General features: G+C 41.2%; 1 protein-coding gene across 1 annotated transcript in view; it reads left to right on the top strand.

Annotated features, from left to right (window-relative positions):
- LOC106002784 overlaps positions 1–18294 on the top strand; it is a 33519-nt gene extending 15225 nt beyond the window's left edge. Inside the window, 1 exon segment of the mRNA XM_013037577.1 lies at positions 18220–18294. Within this exon segment, the coding sequence (XP_012893031.1) occupies positions 18220–18232 (13 nt within the window). The 3' untranslated portion in view covers positions 18233–18294.
- Positions 18295–20018: the final 1724 nt, after the last annotated feature.

The following is a 20018-nucleotide window of genomic DNA, read 5'->3' as shown; positions in this document are numbered from 1 at the left end:
GCAGCAGCCAGCCAGCTGTGGGTTCCTGAGCCTACAAGTCTTTCATGAGCCCAACACAACACCTACCCAAGCTGTGCCTGACAAATTTGCCCCCGTGAGTAGGCATTACCTGCTGTGCCATCTTGCAGCTCTTGCCCCTCCTGGCCCAGAGACCTGGTCTGAAATGCTGATTTACTGCCCAGATCCACACTGCACCCATGACAGATGCCATTCTGATGTCATTCTGGCCGATTTCCTCCAAGCCCCAAGGCTAGACTCTTCTCTGAAACTTTGGCCCGCTCTGTAGGCAAAGTCTCCCAACGAGACTGCTTTCAAGACTTGTACGACACCTAGATATTCGGAGACGCTCAGGGGCCCACTGGAAATTACTCTGCCTAGAGCCACAGAGTAAGGTTCAAGCAGGCCAGGTGTTGGTCATGGTGCTAGAACTGTGGGCCTGGGCACTGTCCCTTCAGCTCTTCAGCTTACCACTTCAGCCACAGTACCATTTCCAGTTTTCTTGTAGTTCATTGGAGATCAGAGTCTCCCAGCCTTTCCTGCCTGGGCTGGCTTTGAACCATAATCCTCAGATCTCAGCCTCCTGAGGAGCTAGGAGGATAGGCATGAGCCACCAGTACCCAACTGATTTGGACTTTCACCAGAGTGAACTAGGAACTCCTGAAAGCTTTTCTTTATTTTTTATGTGCCAGTACTGGGGCTTGAACTTAGGGTCTGGGTTCTGGTCTCTTTAATTTTTGCCTCAAGCCTGGCACTCTACCACTTGAGCCACAGCTCCATTTCTGGCTTTTGGTAGGAGGGTGAGCTTCCACTTTACCCACAGCAAAATAGAGTTACCCAGGCCCTGATTTCAAATCCTAGGTATGGCAGATAAAATGTCCCAAATTCCAAGCCAGAACCTTAATGTTTTTGGGGGGAGCAGGCACAGGGCTTGAACTCAGGTCATCACAAATCTGCCTCAGGCTTGATTACCCTAGGCGAGGGTGCAGCTTTTACACCCACAGATGATCCAAGGATCCTTGGACCCAATTTCATCTCCCAGAACTGGCCAACAAACAAATAAACCAAAATGGAAGAGGAAAAACCAGAAAGTTTTCCACAACAGTTTTACCTTTGTTTCATTTGCACAGTGACCATCCTGGATCTCACTGACTTGGCTTGAAAATTGTACATGACTTTGCATGGCTGAGGCTGGTGGGCTGTCAGTGAAGCCTGAGGATAACCCAGACACTTGCACCCTGAGTTTAATCCTGGAACTGCCACATACACATGGCTGAAGGTCCTAGGAAACTGGTTCCTATCTCTAGGAACACTAATAGAATGTTTGAAATGTACTAATTGAATTAGTAATTAACTAGTCTTTCTAATGTAAGATTGTATGCATTAAATATAGGTCATTGATTAATTTAATTAATACTTTATTAAGTCTTCAACCGTGATTAATTAATGGAGGAATAATTTTAGACCAAATAATTAGTAGTAATAGAATATACAAAAGATATAGACATCACTCTTTATATAGAGTTATACACTAGAATCTACATAAATGTCTATCTGTCTCTGTATACGTTTATAGATGCATATACATATGTAAATACACACACATTGCATTTTACACATCTATGTGTTTATATATTGTCCACTCCTAGGGCCAAATTTGCCCGACAACTTCATTTGCATCAGACTGGTGTGCTAACATTTACCCACTCCCCATTCATGAAGTGGGCTTTCTAGGCCCTGAGTTCAAATCACAGAAATGCCAAAAACTTAATTAATCCTGGTGGAAGAAGCCAAATGTCCCATTTGTTTTCCTTATCAATGAAAGTCCTGGGTCTCAGGAATGATGTATAGTACATTGGCAAATCTATGTCCTATGTAATGAGATGTAACACAGGTTATATGTGTAATCACACTCACTAAAATACATAAGAAACAAATAAAACACAAAATAAAATGAATAACCACACTAACTGCAATATGCAGTAAACATGTGTATGTAATATAAATCCTGTATTTAAAATGCATGAGAATATTATTTTTGCAAGAGCTAGAACTTGAATTCAGGCCCTGGGACTGTTCCCTGACTTTCTTGTCTACCAGCACGGTGTGCTTCCCCTTCTCCCACAGTGCTGTAGATGTACCTAGGACTTGAGTTTAAATCCCAGGACTGGCAGAAAAATATGGCATGAATAACAAACCTGAAGTAGAGGGCTGGGAATGTGCCTTAGGGATAGAGTGTTTTGCATCTATCAAACCTTGGACTTGACTTCTCAGGAACACATCACTAGAAAAAAGCCTGAAGTGGCTATGTGGCTCAAGTGGGAGAGCACTATTCTTGTACAAGAGAAATTAGGTACAGTGCTCAGGTCCTGAGTTCAAACTCCAGTACTGGTGTGTGTGTGCGCACACACACACAGACACACACACACACAGACCAGTGGTAAAGCTGTAACATAAAATGGTAAAGCATTGGGCTCCGGCGCTGAGCTCATGGTCAGAACCCAGGCCCTGTGTTCAACCCCAAAACCTTGCCACCCAGGGCTCAACTAGGAGAGGTCAAAGGTTTCAAAACCTAATGTGCTTCAGCAGTCCTAGATGACAGGATGCAAGATCAGACATGTGCTTGGATTTCCAAAGCTTCCTGGAACCTAGCAGAGGCATCATAGGCCCATCATCACCCTCAATGAAACATTTCTTGAGGTTAAGTGCCCTAGTTGTCTGCCAGAAGGACTCCTGAATTATATTGAGCACTGTATCTGAACACCAGAATATAGTCTCACAAAGGCAGGATTAGTGCTGGGAACTTGGCCTGCCAAAGGAGGTGGCCCAAATGAAGGCTGCCTGTCAACATGGAGCACTGGGGAGAGAGATAGCTTGGGGAACAAAGAGGCCCATCGGTGCTGGGGGGGAATGGGGGGGAAGAAGAAGGATTGGGATTCGGGGGGAGGGGGAAGGCTGGGAAGCAATGTGAAGGGTAAACAAAGGAGGAGGCTGCAATGCTTGGTAAGAAATGTACGCATTATCCTGCCCATGTAATTGTAACCCCTCTGTACAGTATGTTCACAAATAAAATAAAATTAAATTTAAAAAAAGTGGCCTTTTTGTCCTGACCTTCAGAGCCTATCCACACTCATCCTCACTAATTGGCCCAGATGCAGTTGTTTGTTACACAGCTGTACAGGACTGAGGCCTTTTGTCTGCCTGTTCAGACAATGAGAGAGCCTTCTTTCAGCAGGCCTAGGGAGCCAGAGAAACCCTCACACTGGACTGGGAACTGTGAGGGGAGCCCAGGAACATGCACTGTCATGAAAGCAGTCTCTGTGTTATGAAATCATTGTATTGAAAACAAATTTTCTAGCTTGGTGCCTTTCATCATAGCTACCCTGGAGTTTCCCCTATAGGAATACATCCACACATACACAATACATGGATGTAGGTCCTGGGGTTGAACTATGAGCATAGGCGTTGTCACTGAGTTACTTGTGCTCAAGGGTATTGCATTAACCTTGAGCCACAGCATCACTTCTGGGTTTTCTGTGATCTCTTAGAAATAACAGTGTCATGGACTTTCCTACGTTGGCTAGATTCAAACTCAGATTCTCTACATCTCAGCCTCCTGAGGAGCTGGGATTACATTCAGCAGCCACTGGCACCTGCCTTTCTTTTCTTCTTCATTTTTTAATCTGGATAATCTGACTACTTAACAGCATCATTCCAATGCTTTGAATTTATAAGTCAACTACCCAATGTTCTTTATAGGTGCTTTCTCTGAGAATGATTTTGTCTCCTCCTCCTCTCCTCTGGTCACAGGTTTGAAGCCAAAAGTGAGAAATGAGTGTCACATGATTTTGGCAGCAAATGTCCACAGGACATGCCAGTTCAGTCACTTAGCATTGAGCTGCAGTGAATTTAGTCTCAGGACGAGAAGTCCAAAAGCTGGAGTGATCCTCATACTGTCTGAATTGCTCCTTAGGCTTATAAAATTATCTAATACTTATGAGTGTTTTGTGTCTCCAACCTTAAAGTATCTAGAACACACTAGAAGCATCTTCATGTTTCCTTTTTTCTCTAGTACCTCTCGAGATTTAGACTAAGGGTTTGTGTGGAGCAGATCCTCGGCGAATCCCTGAGGAAAGCCACTTGAAGTTTCCTCAGTAGATCTCTGTTCAATGCCAGCCCTAGCAGGAAAGTCTGCGAGACTCTTATTTCCAATAAACCAAAAGTAAACCAGAAGTGAATCAGTGGCCCAGAGGGTAGAGCTCCAACTTTGAGAAAGAAAGCCGAGCAGGACATACAAGACAGACCAGGCAGGGAAGCCTGGCAGGCGCTTATGTCCAATTAACCCAATGGCTGGAAGTGGAGCTGTGGCAGTGGTAGAGTCTCAGCCTTGAGCAAAACAGCTGAGGAACACATAGGGCCCTGAGTTTAAGCCCTGGGATGGCCACCAAAAAAATTCAAAAAGAGAAGGCCAAGTTTATGTATCAGTGTCCTACCTACTTATGTGTGTATATTACCTCTCTGAGTGCAATCAGATTGTATGCAATGCTTCTCCTTTTATGTACAGATTTATTTTTCAGTTTGGCTTGTTGCACATACTGCATCATTCTCTTCTTTTCTGGCCCATGGCTTTTGTCTTCCAGAGTTCCAGGCCTGTGTCCTCATATAATACACACTTAAGATCTCAGCAGCCTTTATTTCATATTATTCTGAGTCCAATGCAGGAACAGTCAAAGATCAGGCAGGAGAAGAGAAGATCAGTTTTTTTTTTTAATTTTATTTTATTTGTGAACATACTGTACAGAGGGGTTACAATTACATGGGCAGGATAATGCATACATTTCTTACCAAGCATTGCAGCCTCCTCCTTTTTTCCCCTCACCTCCCTTCCCAGCCTCCCCCCTCCCCCCACCCTATCCTTCCCTCTTCCCCCCCACCGACATTGTAAAGCTCATTTTTGACATGACAATTTGTACTTCTCATTGTTGCAATAGGTCCACCTGAATCCTTAAACGACTTGTTTTTCCCCATCTCCTCCACAAATTATACTGACATCAAATATAGTGAAAGTGGGGGTTATACTGTGAGGGAGGGACATACAAAGCAACAAAGAAATAATCTTATAAATGTGTTAGAAACACTTGCATGAAAGAAAAAAAACATTAAAATACATATCTAAGGGTTCATTTTCCTAACATCACATTGTCTGACCTTTTCTGCTTGACTCATACATAAATTAGATATTGTAAACAAGGGAAACCATGGGACCTGTGTTTCTTTGGGCCTGTCTTACTTCACTTAATATAATTTTTTCCAAGTTTTTCTATTTCCTAACAAATGGGGCAATGTCATTCTTTCTGATGGAGGCATAGAATTCCATTGTGTATATATACCACATTTTCTTGATCCATTCATCTACTGAAGGGCATCTGGTTTGGTTCCATATCTTAGCTATAGTAAATAATGCTCCAGTAAACATAGTTGTGCTGGTAGTTTTAGTGTGGTCTTGTTTGTAAACATTTGGGTAAATGCCCAAAAGTGGGATTGCTGGGTCATAGGGGAGCTCTATGTGAAGTCTTTTGAGGAACCTCCATACTGCTTTCCAAAGTGGTTGAACAAGTTTACATTCCCACCAACAATGAAGTAAGGTTCCCTTCTGTCCACATCCCCTCCAGCATCTGTTGTTGTTAGAGTTCTTGATTTTTGCCATTCTAACTGGAGTGAGGTGGTATCTCAAGGTTGTTTTGATTTGCATTTCTTTTATGGCTAGGGATGTTGAGCATTTCTTCATGTGTCTATTGGCCATCCTTTTTTCTTCTTCAGAGACGTTTCTCTTTAAGTCTTTAGCCCACCTATTTATTGGGCAGTTGTTTCTTTGAGGATTTGTTGTAGGGAGATTTAATTTTTTGAGTTCCAAGTATATTTTAGATATGAGAACCTTGTCCCTTGTATGGCTAGTGAAGATCTTCTCCCAATCCGTGGGCTTTCTATTGATCTTGCTAGCTATGTCCTTTGCCATGCAGAAGCTCTGCAACTTTATGCAATCCCATTTGTCCAACCTTTCTTTGATTTGTTGTGTTTTCGGGTCTCTATTCAGAAAATTTCGGCCTGAGCCAAGGAGACCTAGGGTTTCTCCTATTCCATCCTGTAATGTTTTCAGAGTGTCTGCTTTGACTTCAAGGTCTTTGATCCATTTGGAGTTGATTCTGGTGCAGGGTGATATATAAGGATCTAGCTTTAGTTTTCTACATGTAGTTAACCAATTTTGCCAGCACCATTTACTGAAGAGGCTGTCTTTCTTCCATTCTATTGTTTTAGCACCCGTATCGAAGATTAGATGGCTATAGGTCTGTAGGCTCATTTCTGGGTTTTCAATTCTATTCCATTGGTCCTGAGGTCTGTTCTTATGCCAATACCAAGCTGTTTTGATTACTATGGCTTTATAGTAGAGTTTGAAATTTGGTGTTGATATTCCTCCAGCAGTGTTCTTTCCGTTGAGGAGCGTTTTTGCTATTTGGGGTCTTTTATTGTTCCATATGAATTTTTGGATTGCCTCTTCTATTTCCTTGAAGAATGAGGTTGTAATTTTGATAGGTATTGCATTGAATTTGTAGATAGCCTTGGGAAGTATTGCCATTTTCACGATGTTAATCTTTCCAATCCAGGAGCATGGGAGGTTTTGCCATTTTCTAAGTTCTGTGTTGATTTCCTTTTTCAAGATTTTAAAGTTTTCATCATAGAGGTCCTTCACTTCTTTGGTTAAGTTAATTCCTAGGTATTTTATTTTTTGTGGGGCTATTACAAATGGAGTTGCTTTCCTAATTTCAGCCACACTTTTCTCATTGTTGGCATACAGAAAAATCATTGATTTTTGGGGGTTAATTTTATAACCTGCTACTTTGCTAAAGTTTTGAATCAGCTTGAGTAATTTGGGAGTGGAGTCTATGGAATTCTTTAAATACAAGATCATGTCGTCTGCCAAGAGGGAGAGTTTTATTTCTTCTTTCCCTATTTGGATCCCCTTTATGTCTGCATCTTTTCTTATTGCTGTAGCTAGATATTCTAATACTAGATTGAAGAGAAGTGGAGAGAGTGGACATCCTTGTCTTGTTCCTGAGTTAAGAGGAAATGGCTTTAGTTTTTCACCATTAAGTATAATGCTGGCTGTAGGTTTGTCATATACAGCCTTTATTGTATTGAGGAATGTTCCATGGATTCCTAATTTTTCCAAAACCATCATCATAAAGGGGTGTTGGATCTTGTCGAATGCTTTTTCTGCATCTATTGAGATAACCATGTGGTTCTTATTCTTGCTCCTGTTGATGTGATGAATAATATTAATTGATTTGCGTATATTGAACCAGCTTTGCATCCCTGAAATGAATCCTGTTTGATCGTGGTGTATGATTTTTTGGATGAATTGTTGAAGTCGATTGGCCAAAATTTTGTTGAGAAGTTTTGCATCAATGTTCATCAAAGAAATGGGTCTATAGTTCTCTTTCTTTGATGAGTCCCTGCCTGGTTTTGGGATGAGGGTTATGATGGCTTCATAGAATGTGTTCGGTAGTGAGCTTTCTCTTTCAATTTCATTGAAGAGTTGGAGGAGTATTGGTTTGAGCTCTGCTTTAAAGGCCTTGTAGAATTCCGCTGTAAAACCATCTGGTCCTGGACTTTTCTTAGCTGGGAGGTCTCTTATTGCTGTTTCTATTTCAATGCTTGATATGGGCAAGTTAAGATGGTTTAACTCATCTTGGTTTAGTTTTGGCATGTCAATATTTGCTAGGCAAAGGTCCATTTCTGTCAAGTTCTCAAACTTATTAGCATAAAGTTTTGAGAAGTATTCCCTTATAATGTTCTGAATCTTGGTTGTTTCAGTGGTGATGTTTCCATTCTCATCTCTGCATTTATTAATTTGGGTGTGTTCTCTTCTTTTTCTGATAAGATTTGCTAAGGGTCTGTCAATTTTGTTAAGTTTTTTGAAGAACCAACTCTTTGTTTTGTTGATTCTTTCTATAGATTTTTATGGATTCTAATTCATTTAATTCTGATTTAATTTTAATTATTTCTTTCTGTCTACTGGATTGGGTTTATCTTGCTGCTCTTTTTCAAGGTGGTTTAGATGTGTCATTAAATTGTTGGTTTCAGATCTCTCCAATTTGTTGATGTAGGAGCTCAGAGCTATAAACTTGCCTCTGAGTACTGCCTTTGCTGTGTCCCAGAGGAGCTGGTAATTTGTGTGTTCATTTTTGTTGAATAGCATGAACATTTCAATTTCCTTTCTAATCTCTTCCATGACCCACTCATGATTCAACAGTGTGTTGTTCAGCCTCCATGTGATACCGTGCTTTCTTTGGTGGCTTTTGGTGTTGAGTTCTAATTTTATTCCCTTGTGGTCAGAGAGAATGCAAGGTGTAACTTCAATGTATCTGAATTTGGACAAGTTTGCTTTGTGGCCTAAAATGTGGTCTATTTTAGAAAACGTACCATGTGCTGCTGAGAAAAACGTGTATTCTGATGTTGCTGGGTGAAATGTTCGGTAGATGTCTGTTAAGTCTAGTTTATCTATGTAGCTGTTTAGATTCTGCGGTTTCTCTGTTGTGTTTTTGCCGAGTTGATCTATCTAGTGGGGAGAGTGGTGTGTTAAAATCCCCAACAATTAATGTCTTTGGATCTATATGGGATTTGAGGGAAAGTAGTGTTTCTTGGATAACTTTGGGTGCTCCATTGTTTGGTAAATAGATATATAGAATTGTAATATCCTCCTGAAGGAGAGATCCCTTAATTAGTATGTAGCGACCTTCTTTATCTCTTCTCACGAATTTTAATTTGAAGTCTATTTTATCTGATATTGGGATTGCAACTCCCGCCTGTTTATGAGGGCCGTTTGCTTGGTAGATTTTGTTCCAGCCTTTAACATTGAAAATGTGTTTGTTTTTACTGGCAAGATGTGATTCCTGCAGGCAGCAGATAGAAGGGTCTTGTTTTTTAATCCAACTAGAAAGTCTATGTCGCTTAATTGGAGAGTTAAGTCCGTTAATGTTAAGAGATAGGACTGAGAAGTATTTGGGAGTTCCTGCCATGTTATCCACCTTCTTGGGGGCTGCGAAAACTGGGTTCTTCCTATGGTTCTTGGCTTCTCAGTTTGGGTGCACTTTCTTGGCCTTTATTGTGGTCTTGTTGGTTTTCTATGTGTAGGACATCTTTAAGAATCTTTTGTAGGGCTTGTTTTGTGGAGATGTATTGTTTCAATTTTTCTTTGCTATGGAAGGTTTTTATTTGGACTTCAGTTATGAATGAGAGTTTAGCTGGGTACAATATTCTTGGTTGATAGTTGTTTGTTTTTAGGGCATGGCATACATCATTCCAGGCTCTTCTTGCTTTGATTGTCTCTGCTGAGAAATCTGAGGTGATTCTAATTGGTTTCCCTTTATAGGTGATTACCCTTTTCTCATTGACAGCTTTAAGGATCTTTTCCTTGGTCTGAGTTGATCCTGTGTGGATTATAATGTGACAGTGGGATGTCCTATTCTGGTTTGGTCTATTTGGGGTTCTAAAAGCTTCTTGTATCTGAATAGGCCTATCTTTTTGTATGTTTGGGAAATTCTCTGCTAGGATCCTGTTAAACAAATTTCCTAGACCATTAACTTCTGTTTCTAGGTGCTCCTCTACATCCATTATCCTTAGATTAGGCCTTCTGATGGTGTCTTCCAAGTGTTGGATAAATCTATCATATTTCTTGGACTTGTCTTGGATGGTTGTATGTTCTTTCTCTATAATATCTAGGCTGTCTTCAATCCCTGAGATTCCATCTTCTGCATGGTCTAACCTGCTGTCAAGACTCTCTACTTTGTTTTTTTATCTATTTTCCTTCTAATTGGTCAGCTTTGATGGCTTGAAATTCTTTATTGAAGCTCTGTTTTAGGTCTTGTATGAATTTCTTTACTTCCTTAATTTGGTGTTCAGTGTTTATTCTTAAATCAGGGTTTTTGAAATAACCTGTATTCAGAAAATTAAACTTGAGGGATGTAAATTGGTAGCATACTTATGTAGAAACTACCATTAAGAAAAAGATGAGAGGGCTGGGAAGGTGGATTAGTGCTTAGCATGCAAGAAGCCCTGGATTCCATTCCTCTGTAGCACATGCACAGAAAAAGCCAGAATTGGTGCTGTGGCTCCAGTAGGAGAGTGCTAGAGACAGTGCCCAGGCCTTTAGTTCAACTCAAGTACAAGTAGCTTTTCATCACCAAGGGAAACCCAGGAAGCTCTTGAACATCTGCCCTTTCAGAAATGGAAGTCAGAGTGTCATAGACTTTCCTGACCTGGCTGGCTTCACCCTGTGATCATCAGACCTCAGCCTCCTGAGGTAGGGTGATGGGCCTTGGCTGCTGAGGCTTGCTAGGTAAGAACTGTAATAACATTGACAATACAAGTCAACTACTTATCACAAAGGACTTGGGGAGCATATTAAGCCTTTCAACAATGGACCTTTCAGAACTCTGTAGGACACAAGATTATAATGCTAGAGTCTGAGAGGCTGGGCATATGGATCTGCTACACTTGAATCTTGAGCTCTGACTCCAATTCTGGTGTATATCAGCATTCATTTTCCAGAGAATGTTCTCCTAATTAGCAAATAGGAAAAGTACTTTGATTAACCCTCACTTTTTTCCCATTGTGTGTCTCCAACTCAAGCCTGGGCACTGACCCTGAGCCATTCATCTCAAGGCGAAACTCTACCACTTGAGCCACAGTGCCAAATGGGGCCTTTTGGTGGTTCATTGGTGATTAGAATCTAACAGGCTTTACTTGCCAGGTCATCTTTGGACTGTGGTCTTCAGATCTCAGCCTCCTGAGAAGATAGGGTTCCAGGTGTGAGCCACTGACATCTGGCCTATTGTTTTTGCCAGTGCTGGGACTTGAACTTAGGGCCTGGGTACTGTCTCCATGCTTCTTTTTCTCAAGGCTAGTGCTCTACCACTTGAGCACTCCACAGCTTCTGGCTTTTTCTGAGTATGTGGCACTGAGGATTCAAATCCTGGCATTCATGCATGCTGAGGGAGCTCTCTACCACTAAGCCACATTCCCAGTCCCACCCTTACCTTGCCTATCCTCAAGGAAAGGCTTCTGAGTATAAATCATCTAAAGAAATTCCTATAGGAAGTTGTTAAAGATAAACAAGTCAAATCTCATATTTGGGAAAGACTCTAAACATGTGAAGGCTGTGACAAACGACTCCATTTAATTATGTATCATGTTTCGACACTTAATAAAGTATTATTGAAAAATGAGTCAATGTCCTAAATTATTGTGTATAATTCAATAATAGATGTGCAAAATGTAATAAATATTATGTGAATAATAATATTAATACAATGAACAATAAGTAAATGAATAAAATATAGAAATACAGAAATACAAAATCAATAATAAAGAATCATAGTTTGTATTAAACATACACATGTAATATGTAACATATATTACACATGTACATAAATATTATTTTCCACTATGGGGACTTAATTCAGGCCCTGGGAACTCTACCCTGAATTTCTTTTCCTCAAGGATAGTGAGCTTCCCCTTCACCTATGATGCAAAAGAGTTACCCGGATGGTGAGATCAAATCCCAGCAGTGGCAGAAATACTAACCCCAGTTCCAAGACAGTGACTTAATTATTTTTAATGGAAGCAGTTATTTTTATTCAGTTACATACTGAACATTTTAAAAACAGCAGTGTATAAATTTGTATATCTATTCAGACATCCTTCCCTTACCTGCAAAGTGGTTCTGCGAGCTCTAAATTGTTTCCTTTTTTGTACATTTTTTGTTGTAACAATGTTGTATAGAGGGGTTACAGTTACATGAACAAAGTAATGAGTACATTTACTATTGAGCATTGTTTCCTCCTCCTTTGTTTTCCCCTTGCCATCCTTTCCCTCCCACCTCCACAGCTATTCCCCCAACCCCCAGCTGAGGTCAGTGACTTAATTTTTTGTTTTTGGCTTGGCACAGGATTTGAACTCAAGTAGTAGAAACTCTGCACCTTCCCTCACATTGCTACAGGTTTACCAAGATCCTGAGTTCAAATCCCAGGCTACGAAAAAAAACCGGCAGAAATTCCAAACTAGGGGATTTTTTTTTGACAACCATGGAGCTTGAACTCAGGTCATGGCAATTATACCTTAGCTCTGATTGCCTTAGACTGGGCTGCAGCCTCTCACCCATAGTCGATCCTGGTATGCTAGGCCCAGAGGGCTTGCATGAAGAAAAAAAAGTGGGACAGCACAGAAAGTGGTGAGCTGCAGAGGACTGGGGATTTTATGTTATTTTTTTCTTTGCAGGGTGACCATCCTGAGTCTGAGTGACATGGCTGCAAAGTGGAGCTGAACTTCTATTCCTGAAGGCTGGTGGGCCATCAGGGAAGCCATAGGCCAACCTGTCAACATAGGCCCTGGGTTAAAAATCAAAGTCCTGACACCTACCAATGGCAGGACAGCAGAAGACACTAGTTCCTATGCTTAGGAATTCTGATTGAAAGAGTAGTTCGTGCATCAGTCGAGTCTAAAAGTGGATGTAATAATCCTAGGATGCTGATTGATTTTAATTGATAGTTTATTAAGCATGAAAAGAATAGTATTACTTCAAAGGTGTATAATAAATACCTAAGAGTTGGTAGGAATATAGTAGGCGTCATTCAGTCAGATAGATGGCTCTGGCACTCTACCAATATGTACTAATTGTATACCACCATCTGCCAATCCATGTATCACTGTTTTGGCCAAACCTGGGGCTCCATCTCAGTGCCTGAAAACCACCTCACAGCTTCATTGCCTAGACGCTGCTGTGCTCACTCTTACCCATTCATGAATTGGGCCTGCTGGGCCCCAAGTTCTGATCCCAGCACTGCCAAAAATTTAATCTTGGAGTAAGAAGCCGAGTGTGACACATGTTTTCCTTTTCTGAGAGAGTCCTGGATGTCAGGCATGATAGTGAACACATCCACAAATCTAGATGCTATGTGATAGATAGTAAAAAAATGTAATAAACGGTATAGGTGTCATCAGAGTCAATAAAATAAATGGTAAATAAATGAATAAAACAAGAAATGAGATGAATAACCATACCAAACATGATATTGTCTGACTATATGGAAGTATAAATCCTCTTTAAAATGTAAATAAAATGCATATAAGGAGTATGTTTTGCAGGACTGAGGCTTGAATTCAGGCCTAGGAAAGAGGCCTGACTTTCTTGCCTTCAAGTATGGTGTGATTCCCCTAGCCCGACAGTGCTGCCTATTTACCCAGACTTTGTGTTCAAATCCCAGGCCTGGCAGAAAAAATGGCACGAATTGCAAAACAGGGAGATAAATAATTGTCTTTTTAATTTTTTAAATTGTTTTAATTTTTAATTATTTTACTTTTTTGATTTAATTTTTTTGTTTGTTTTTGGCCATGAACATGGCTTGAACTCACATCGTGACAGCTCTGTCTCAGCTTCCATCACACTAGCCTGGGTTGCAGCCTCCAGAACCAAAGCCAATCCTGGAATCCTAAGACCCGATGTCTGACAGGAAAATAAAATAAAAATGACACTAAAACAAGCCGCGATTGCCCATGGAAGGCGGTTTCTTGGCTTTGGTTCCTTGCATGGTGACCATCCTAGGTCTGAATGACATGAATGCCATGCACAGGTGACCTTTCGTTGCTCAAGGCTGGCGGACTGTCAGGAAAGCCATAGGCCAACCCTGCAACACAGTCCCTGAGTTCAAATCCTGGTCCTGACACCTACCAATGGCAGGAGAAGCGACTCTTGCCTGCACATGGAAATTCCGATGGAATGGTATCCAACACATGATTGAATAGTTTGTGCAGTTGTGTGGACTCAAATTAGATGAAATAATCCTAGGACACTGATTGAACTTACTTAATGGTTAATTAGGTATGAAAAGAATAATGTTCCTTCAATGGTGGTATAATAACTAGCTAAGACTTGGTAGGAATGTAGCAGATGTCATTAAATACTAGATACATGGCTCTGGCACTCTGTACTAATATGTATTTTTGGTGTACTACCACCTGCCTATCCATGTATGGCTAGTTTGGCCCACCCTGGGGCTCGATCTCAGACATTGCCAAAAATCCTCCTGGAGTAAGAAGCCAAGTGTGACACCTGTGTTCCTTTTCTGTGAGAGTGTGGGGGTCAGGCATGATGGAGAACAAGTCTACAAATCTAAATACTATGTGATAGGGTGTAAACATGATGGAGAACAAGTCTACAAATCTAAATACTATGTGATAGGGTGTAAACAGTGTTATACATGGTTAGGTGTCATCACAGTCAATAAAATAAACGGTAAATAAATGAATAAAACAAAAAGTACAATGAATAACCACACCAAACATGATATAGACTGAACACCTGTCTGGAAGTCCAATCCTATCTTTAAAATACATGTAAGGACTACGTTTTCCAGGGTTGGGGCCTGAATTCAGGCCTAGGGAAGAGGCCTGACTTTCTGATCTTCAAGCATAGAGACCTTCCCCTCCCCCTAGATGCAAGAGTTACTCAGACCAGGAGTTCAAATCCCAAGCCCTGCAGACAAAAAAATAGCACACATTCCAAGCCAGGGAGCTTCATTAGCATTTTTCATATTTTTTAAAGTTCACTTGGCCTTTATTTGCCACATTTTGATTTGATAACATGAGAGTTTTTCAAAATGGGGTTTAAACATTTACATTTCAGCATAGCACTTTGGTGTTTCCATTTTGACCATCTGCCAGGAAGAGAGAATGAAAATGAGTACATCATTCCTCCCTAGAGGGACAGTTGATGTTATTTCTATTTAGAGTTATTTCTATAACTATAAACTCTCTACAATTGTATCATGTGAGTTTTCCTCAGTGCCTACCACAAAATACACTAGGGGAATACTCATACCACAAAAGGTTGGGTTTCTGAATAAAAACTCACTTCTGTGAGGACAGTAGGTACTTGTAAGCATTTTGGGAATAAAGTGAATTGTAAAATGAAAAACAAAAACATTGGGACTGGGATGTAGCACAGTAGTGGAGTACTTGCCTAAGGAGCATAAGACCCTGGAAGAAAAGGAAGGCAAGTTTCCTAAAGCTCAGAAGGTTAGAATTTTATGATCTGTATGAACAAACTTCTTTCTTTCTTTCTTTTTTGTTGGTGGTGGGGCTTGAACTCAGGGCTTGGCTGCCTACCTTCGCCTCTTCAACTCATGGCAAGTGCTCTTCCCCTTGAGCCACAGTGATATTTCTGGTTTATTGGAGATAAGCCACAGTGCGATTTCTGGTTTATTGGAGATAAGAATCTCACGGACTTTCCTGCCCAGGCTGGCTTTGAACCCCCATCCTCAGATCTCAGCCTCCTGAGTGGCTAGGATTATAGGCATGAGCCACCGATGCCCAGAGCATGAACAAACTTAAAGATTGATTCTGAGGAAAGAAACTTGAAATACACTTCTTTTTGTTGTTGATGTGGGGCTTGAACTCTCGGCCTGGGCGCTGTCCCTCAGCTCTTCAGCTCAAGGCGAGCGCTCTACCACTTGAGCCACAGCACCACTTCTGTTTTTCTAGTGCTTTATTGGACATAAGAGTCTCATGGGCTTTATAGCCCATGGGATCATCTACTATAGAATTTCTGTGAATGTCCTGGGTCTGAAGTAAGATATATAATACATATGCTAATCTGTTTAGTTCTCATAAGATGTAATCCATTTAATACATGTTATAAGTGTAATAAGTCAATATAAATAATGAATGAATGAATAGTGCAAAAAATAAAATAAATACACAGTAAAATAATATGCGGTAAACATAAGTATGTAGATATTAATCATTATTTCAAATGTGGATGAATATTACTTTAACAGGGCTGGGGATTGAATTCAGGCCTAGGGAACAAGCCTGAATTGCTTGTCTTCAAAGATGGTGAGTTTCCCAATCACGAACAGTGCATTAGATTTACCCAGACTCTGAGTTTAAATCCTATACCTGACAGGAAAATAAAAAGGCAAGAATGCCAAGCTGGGGAACTTCATTATTAGTTTTACAATTTTTTTTCGTGGGGCTTGAGCTCTGGCCTTGCGTGCTGTCCCTGCACTCTTCAGCTCAAGGCAAGTGCACTACCGCTTGAGCCACAGAACCACTTCTGTTTTTCTAGTGCTTTATTGGAGATAAGAGTCTCATGGGCTTTATAGCCTGGGTTGGATTTGAACCACAATCCTCAGCCTCTTGAGTAGCTAGGATTACAAGTGTGAGCCACTGGCGCCCGGCTATTTCTAATATTTTTAAATTTTATTGATTGATTGATTGATTGCCAATCACGGGGCTTGAACTGAGGTTGTGGCAACACTGCCTGAGATTCCATCACCCTAGGCTGGGATGGTGCAGCCTCTGGACCCACAGCCCATCATGGGTTGGTATGCCTCGGGGGCTGACAGGAAAACAAAATGAAAACAGCACCGAAAAATCAGCAATCTGTGGATGGTTGGCAGTTTCTTGGTTTTCCTTTCTTGCCTGATGACCATCCCGAGTCCAAATGACACGGCTGCAACCTGTAGGTTACCTAGCACTGCTGAAGGCAGGACCTAGGTGTCCAGAACCTGGACACCTAGGTCCTGAGTTTGAATCCCAGTCACACCACTTACAATCAGTTCATCAATCAGTCTAGCAGAAAATTAGACCCAATAATCACAGGACACAGACTGATTTTAATTCATAGTTTATTATGCACTAAAAGAATACTATTGATTAAATGGTGTCCTCACTAAAGACCTGAGAATCTGTAGGAGCATAGTATGTGTCATTGAATACTAAATAGACATTTCTGGCAGTACGTAAACATCTACATTTATATTTATTTGTATACCATCATCTGCATAGAACATTTTTGCTATTTTGGCCAACCTGGAACTCGATCCCAGGTCTTGGGATCCACTTGGTACCTGCATGGGCTAGATGCTGCCGTGCTGACACTCACCCCTTCATGAATTGGGCCTCCTACTCCCTCAGTCAAGGTCCCATCATTACCAATAGTTTCTTCCTGGTGTAAGATTCCATGTGTGACACCTGTTTTCCTTTTCTGTGCAAGTGCTAGGTTTCACGTATGATGTACATATTATGTATGCAAAGCTACATGCTACGGAATAGATTGGGACAAATGTAATAAATGTTATAGGTGTACCCACAGTCTATAAATTAAATGCTAAATCAATCAATCAATAATAATAAAATATGATGAGTCACTCCAACATACACGATTTAAAATGAATATAGAGATATAACTCAAATATTTAAAATGTCTATAAATGCTATGTTTTTCAGTACTGGTGCTTGAATTCAGGCCTAGGGAAGAGTTGAGAAGTGCATACATGATTCGCATAGGAAATGATAGGCAAGATCTTAGTTAAGACTGCATGAAGTGTGACAATATTTACATTCAGGAAATCGAAGCATTGGGAAAGATCCAAGAATCAGTAGTCACATGGAAGATAGGATTCCAACATAGCTCACCACATCTCCTACTCTATACATAAAGGCCTTTATTAGCATATTTATTTCAGCTTATGAATGGATGAATATGGTGCTCCACCCCCACCCTGGGGCTAGATATCAGGTCCTGGGTATGGCCTAGCTCCTTAGTGGCTCATAAGCTGGTGTGCTCCTGTGGACCCATTTGGCAGTTGGTTCTGCTAGGCCCTGAGTTCAAGTTCCAGCACTTCGAAAAGGCTCATCCTGATGTGAGATGCCAAGCCTTGCAGATGTTTTCCTATCTTGTGCAAGTCCTGGGTCACAGCTAGGATCTAGAAAGCAGAGGCAACTCTATACCCATGGGAATAGGTTGTCATCCATGTGAGCACATTTATATATGTCATCCTAGATTCAATAAAATACACAATACATAGATGAATAAGACACAAAATAAAAAGATTAACTATACTGAAAACAAGGTGCATACCACACCTGTATGTAAATAGAGATCCTATGTTTAAAAGAGTGGGCTTGTCCAGTGCTGGGTTTTAAAATCAGGCCCAGTACCAGGCCTGACCTTTTAGTCTTCAAAGATGGTGAGCTTCCCTTCCCCCACAGTGCAACAGAGTTACCCAAAACTGAGATCAAATCCCAGCTCTCGCAGTAAAATGGCACAAATTCTGAACTATGGTTCTTCGTTCATAGTTTTTTAATTTTTTTTTTTACCAGACCTGGGGCTTGAACTCAAGTCGTGGCACCTCTGCCTCAGCTCTGATCATCCTAGGCTGCAGCCTCTGGACCCACAGACAGTCCTCGAACCCTCGGACTCTGGGGCTTGCTGGAAAAATAAAACGCTCCAGGGGAAAAAAGCGGCGGTAAATTCCATCTGGCTCTTTTATGTTTATTTTCCTTTGCATGGTGACCATTCTAGGTCCGAACATGGCTGCCTGCAGAGTGAAGGTGACCTGGCATGACTGAAGGCCTGCTGGTTTTCGGGGGAGCCACAGGCTAACCGGACAGTGAAGGCCCTGAGGACGAATCCCAGTCAGCCCTGTTACGATGAGGGAATGGCGGGAGATCCTGGAACACTCATTTCCAGACTTAGGAAGAGTTGTGGAAGGCAATCAATCTTATCCTTGAATGAGTACTTCCTGCTTGATGTGAGTAGGAAATGATAGGCAAGACTCATGGGGTATTTATTATTTTTAATGAAAAGTTGATGAAACATGACTATAATCATCACAGTCATGAAATGGAGGCATTGGGGAAGATCCAAGAATCATTAGTAACAAGGTAGATTGGATTCCATCACTGGTCGCCATCCTACTCTATACAAATATGAACTTACTACCTTCAGATTATGAATAGATGACTATTGTGATCCCCGTTCTCTCCCCTCACCCCCCGCGGGGCTCAATCTCAGGTCTTGGGAATGGCCTAGCTCCTTAGTGGCTCACAGGCTGGTTTGCTTACCTGGACCCATTTGCCTATTGGGCCTGCTAGTCCCCGAGGGCAGATCCCAGAACTGCCAAAAGATGAATCCTGAGGTGAGAAGCCAATCGTTGCAACTGTTTTCCTGTCCTGTGAAAGTCCTGGGTCTCAGCTAGGATGCAGTATGCTATATAGGCAACTCTATATTCATGGGAATCAGTTGCCATCCATGTCAGCACAGTTATAGCTGTCATCATATGTAATAAAATACAAAATGCATCCATGACTAAGACACACAATAAAAAGAATAACTACACTGAATGCATGATGCATTCCATATCTCTATGTAAAGAGAAATCCTATGTGTAAAGTAGGTGACCATATGATTTTTGCCAGTGCTGGGGCTTCAGTTCAGGCCCTGGGACTAGGCCTGACCTTGTAGTCTTCAAGGATGGTGAGGTTCACCTTCCCCTACAGTGCAACAAAGATACCCAGACCTGAGTTGGAATCTCAGAGGTGGCAGAAAAATGGTGAGAATTCTGAGACAGGGTGTGTTATTAATATTATTATTATTATTATTGCCAATCATGGGATTTGAACTCAGTTCATGGCAACTCTACCTCAGCTTCGATCACATTAGGCTGGCGGGCTCCCATGGGCCTGTAGCCAATCCTGAAATCCTAGGCTCTGAAGTTTGCTCGAACAAATGACAGAAAAATGACAGAAAAAATGTCCCAGGATGGATTTTTTATACTTTCTTCTTTTGCACGGTGACCATGTGGGTCTGAATTACACGGCTGCATAGGGTACTTCACCTTGCATTGGAGAAGGCTAACGGGCTATCAGGGAAGAAATAGGCCCATGCGGCAACATAGGCCCTGAGTTTGAATTCTGGTCCTGACACCTACCAGTGAGGGCAGATCCCAAGATACTTGTTCTTATCCATGGGAATAACAATGAAATGTTAGCAAACTCATGATTGAATGAGAAGTTTCTGCGTGATTGGTCTAGTCCAAAATTAGATGGAATGATCCTAGGAGGATGATTCATCTTAATGAATGGTTTATTAAGCATGAAAAGAATACTATTCCTTCAAT

This window comes from Dipodomys ordii, unplaced genomic scaffold (genome assembly GCF_000151885.1).
Source record: "Dipodomys ordii isolate 6190 unplaced genomic scaffold, Dord_2.0 Scaffold1000001372, whole genome shotgun sequence".
Lineage (NCBI taxonomy): Eukaryota > Metazoa > Chordata > Mammalia > Rodentia > Heteromyidae > Dipodomys > Dipodomys ordii.
Note: the sequence above shows the minus strand (reverse complement) of the source record. Positions and strands in the feature narration are given on the sequence as shown.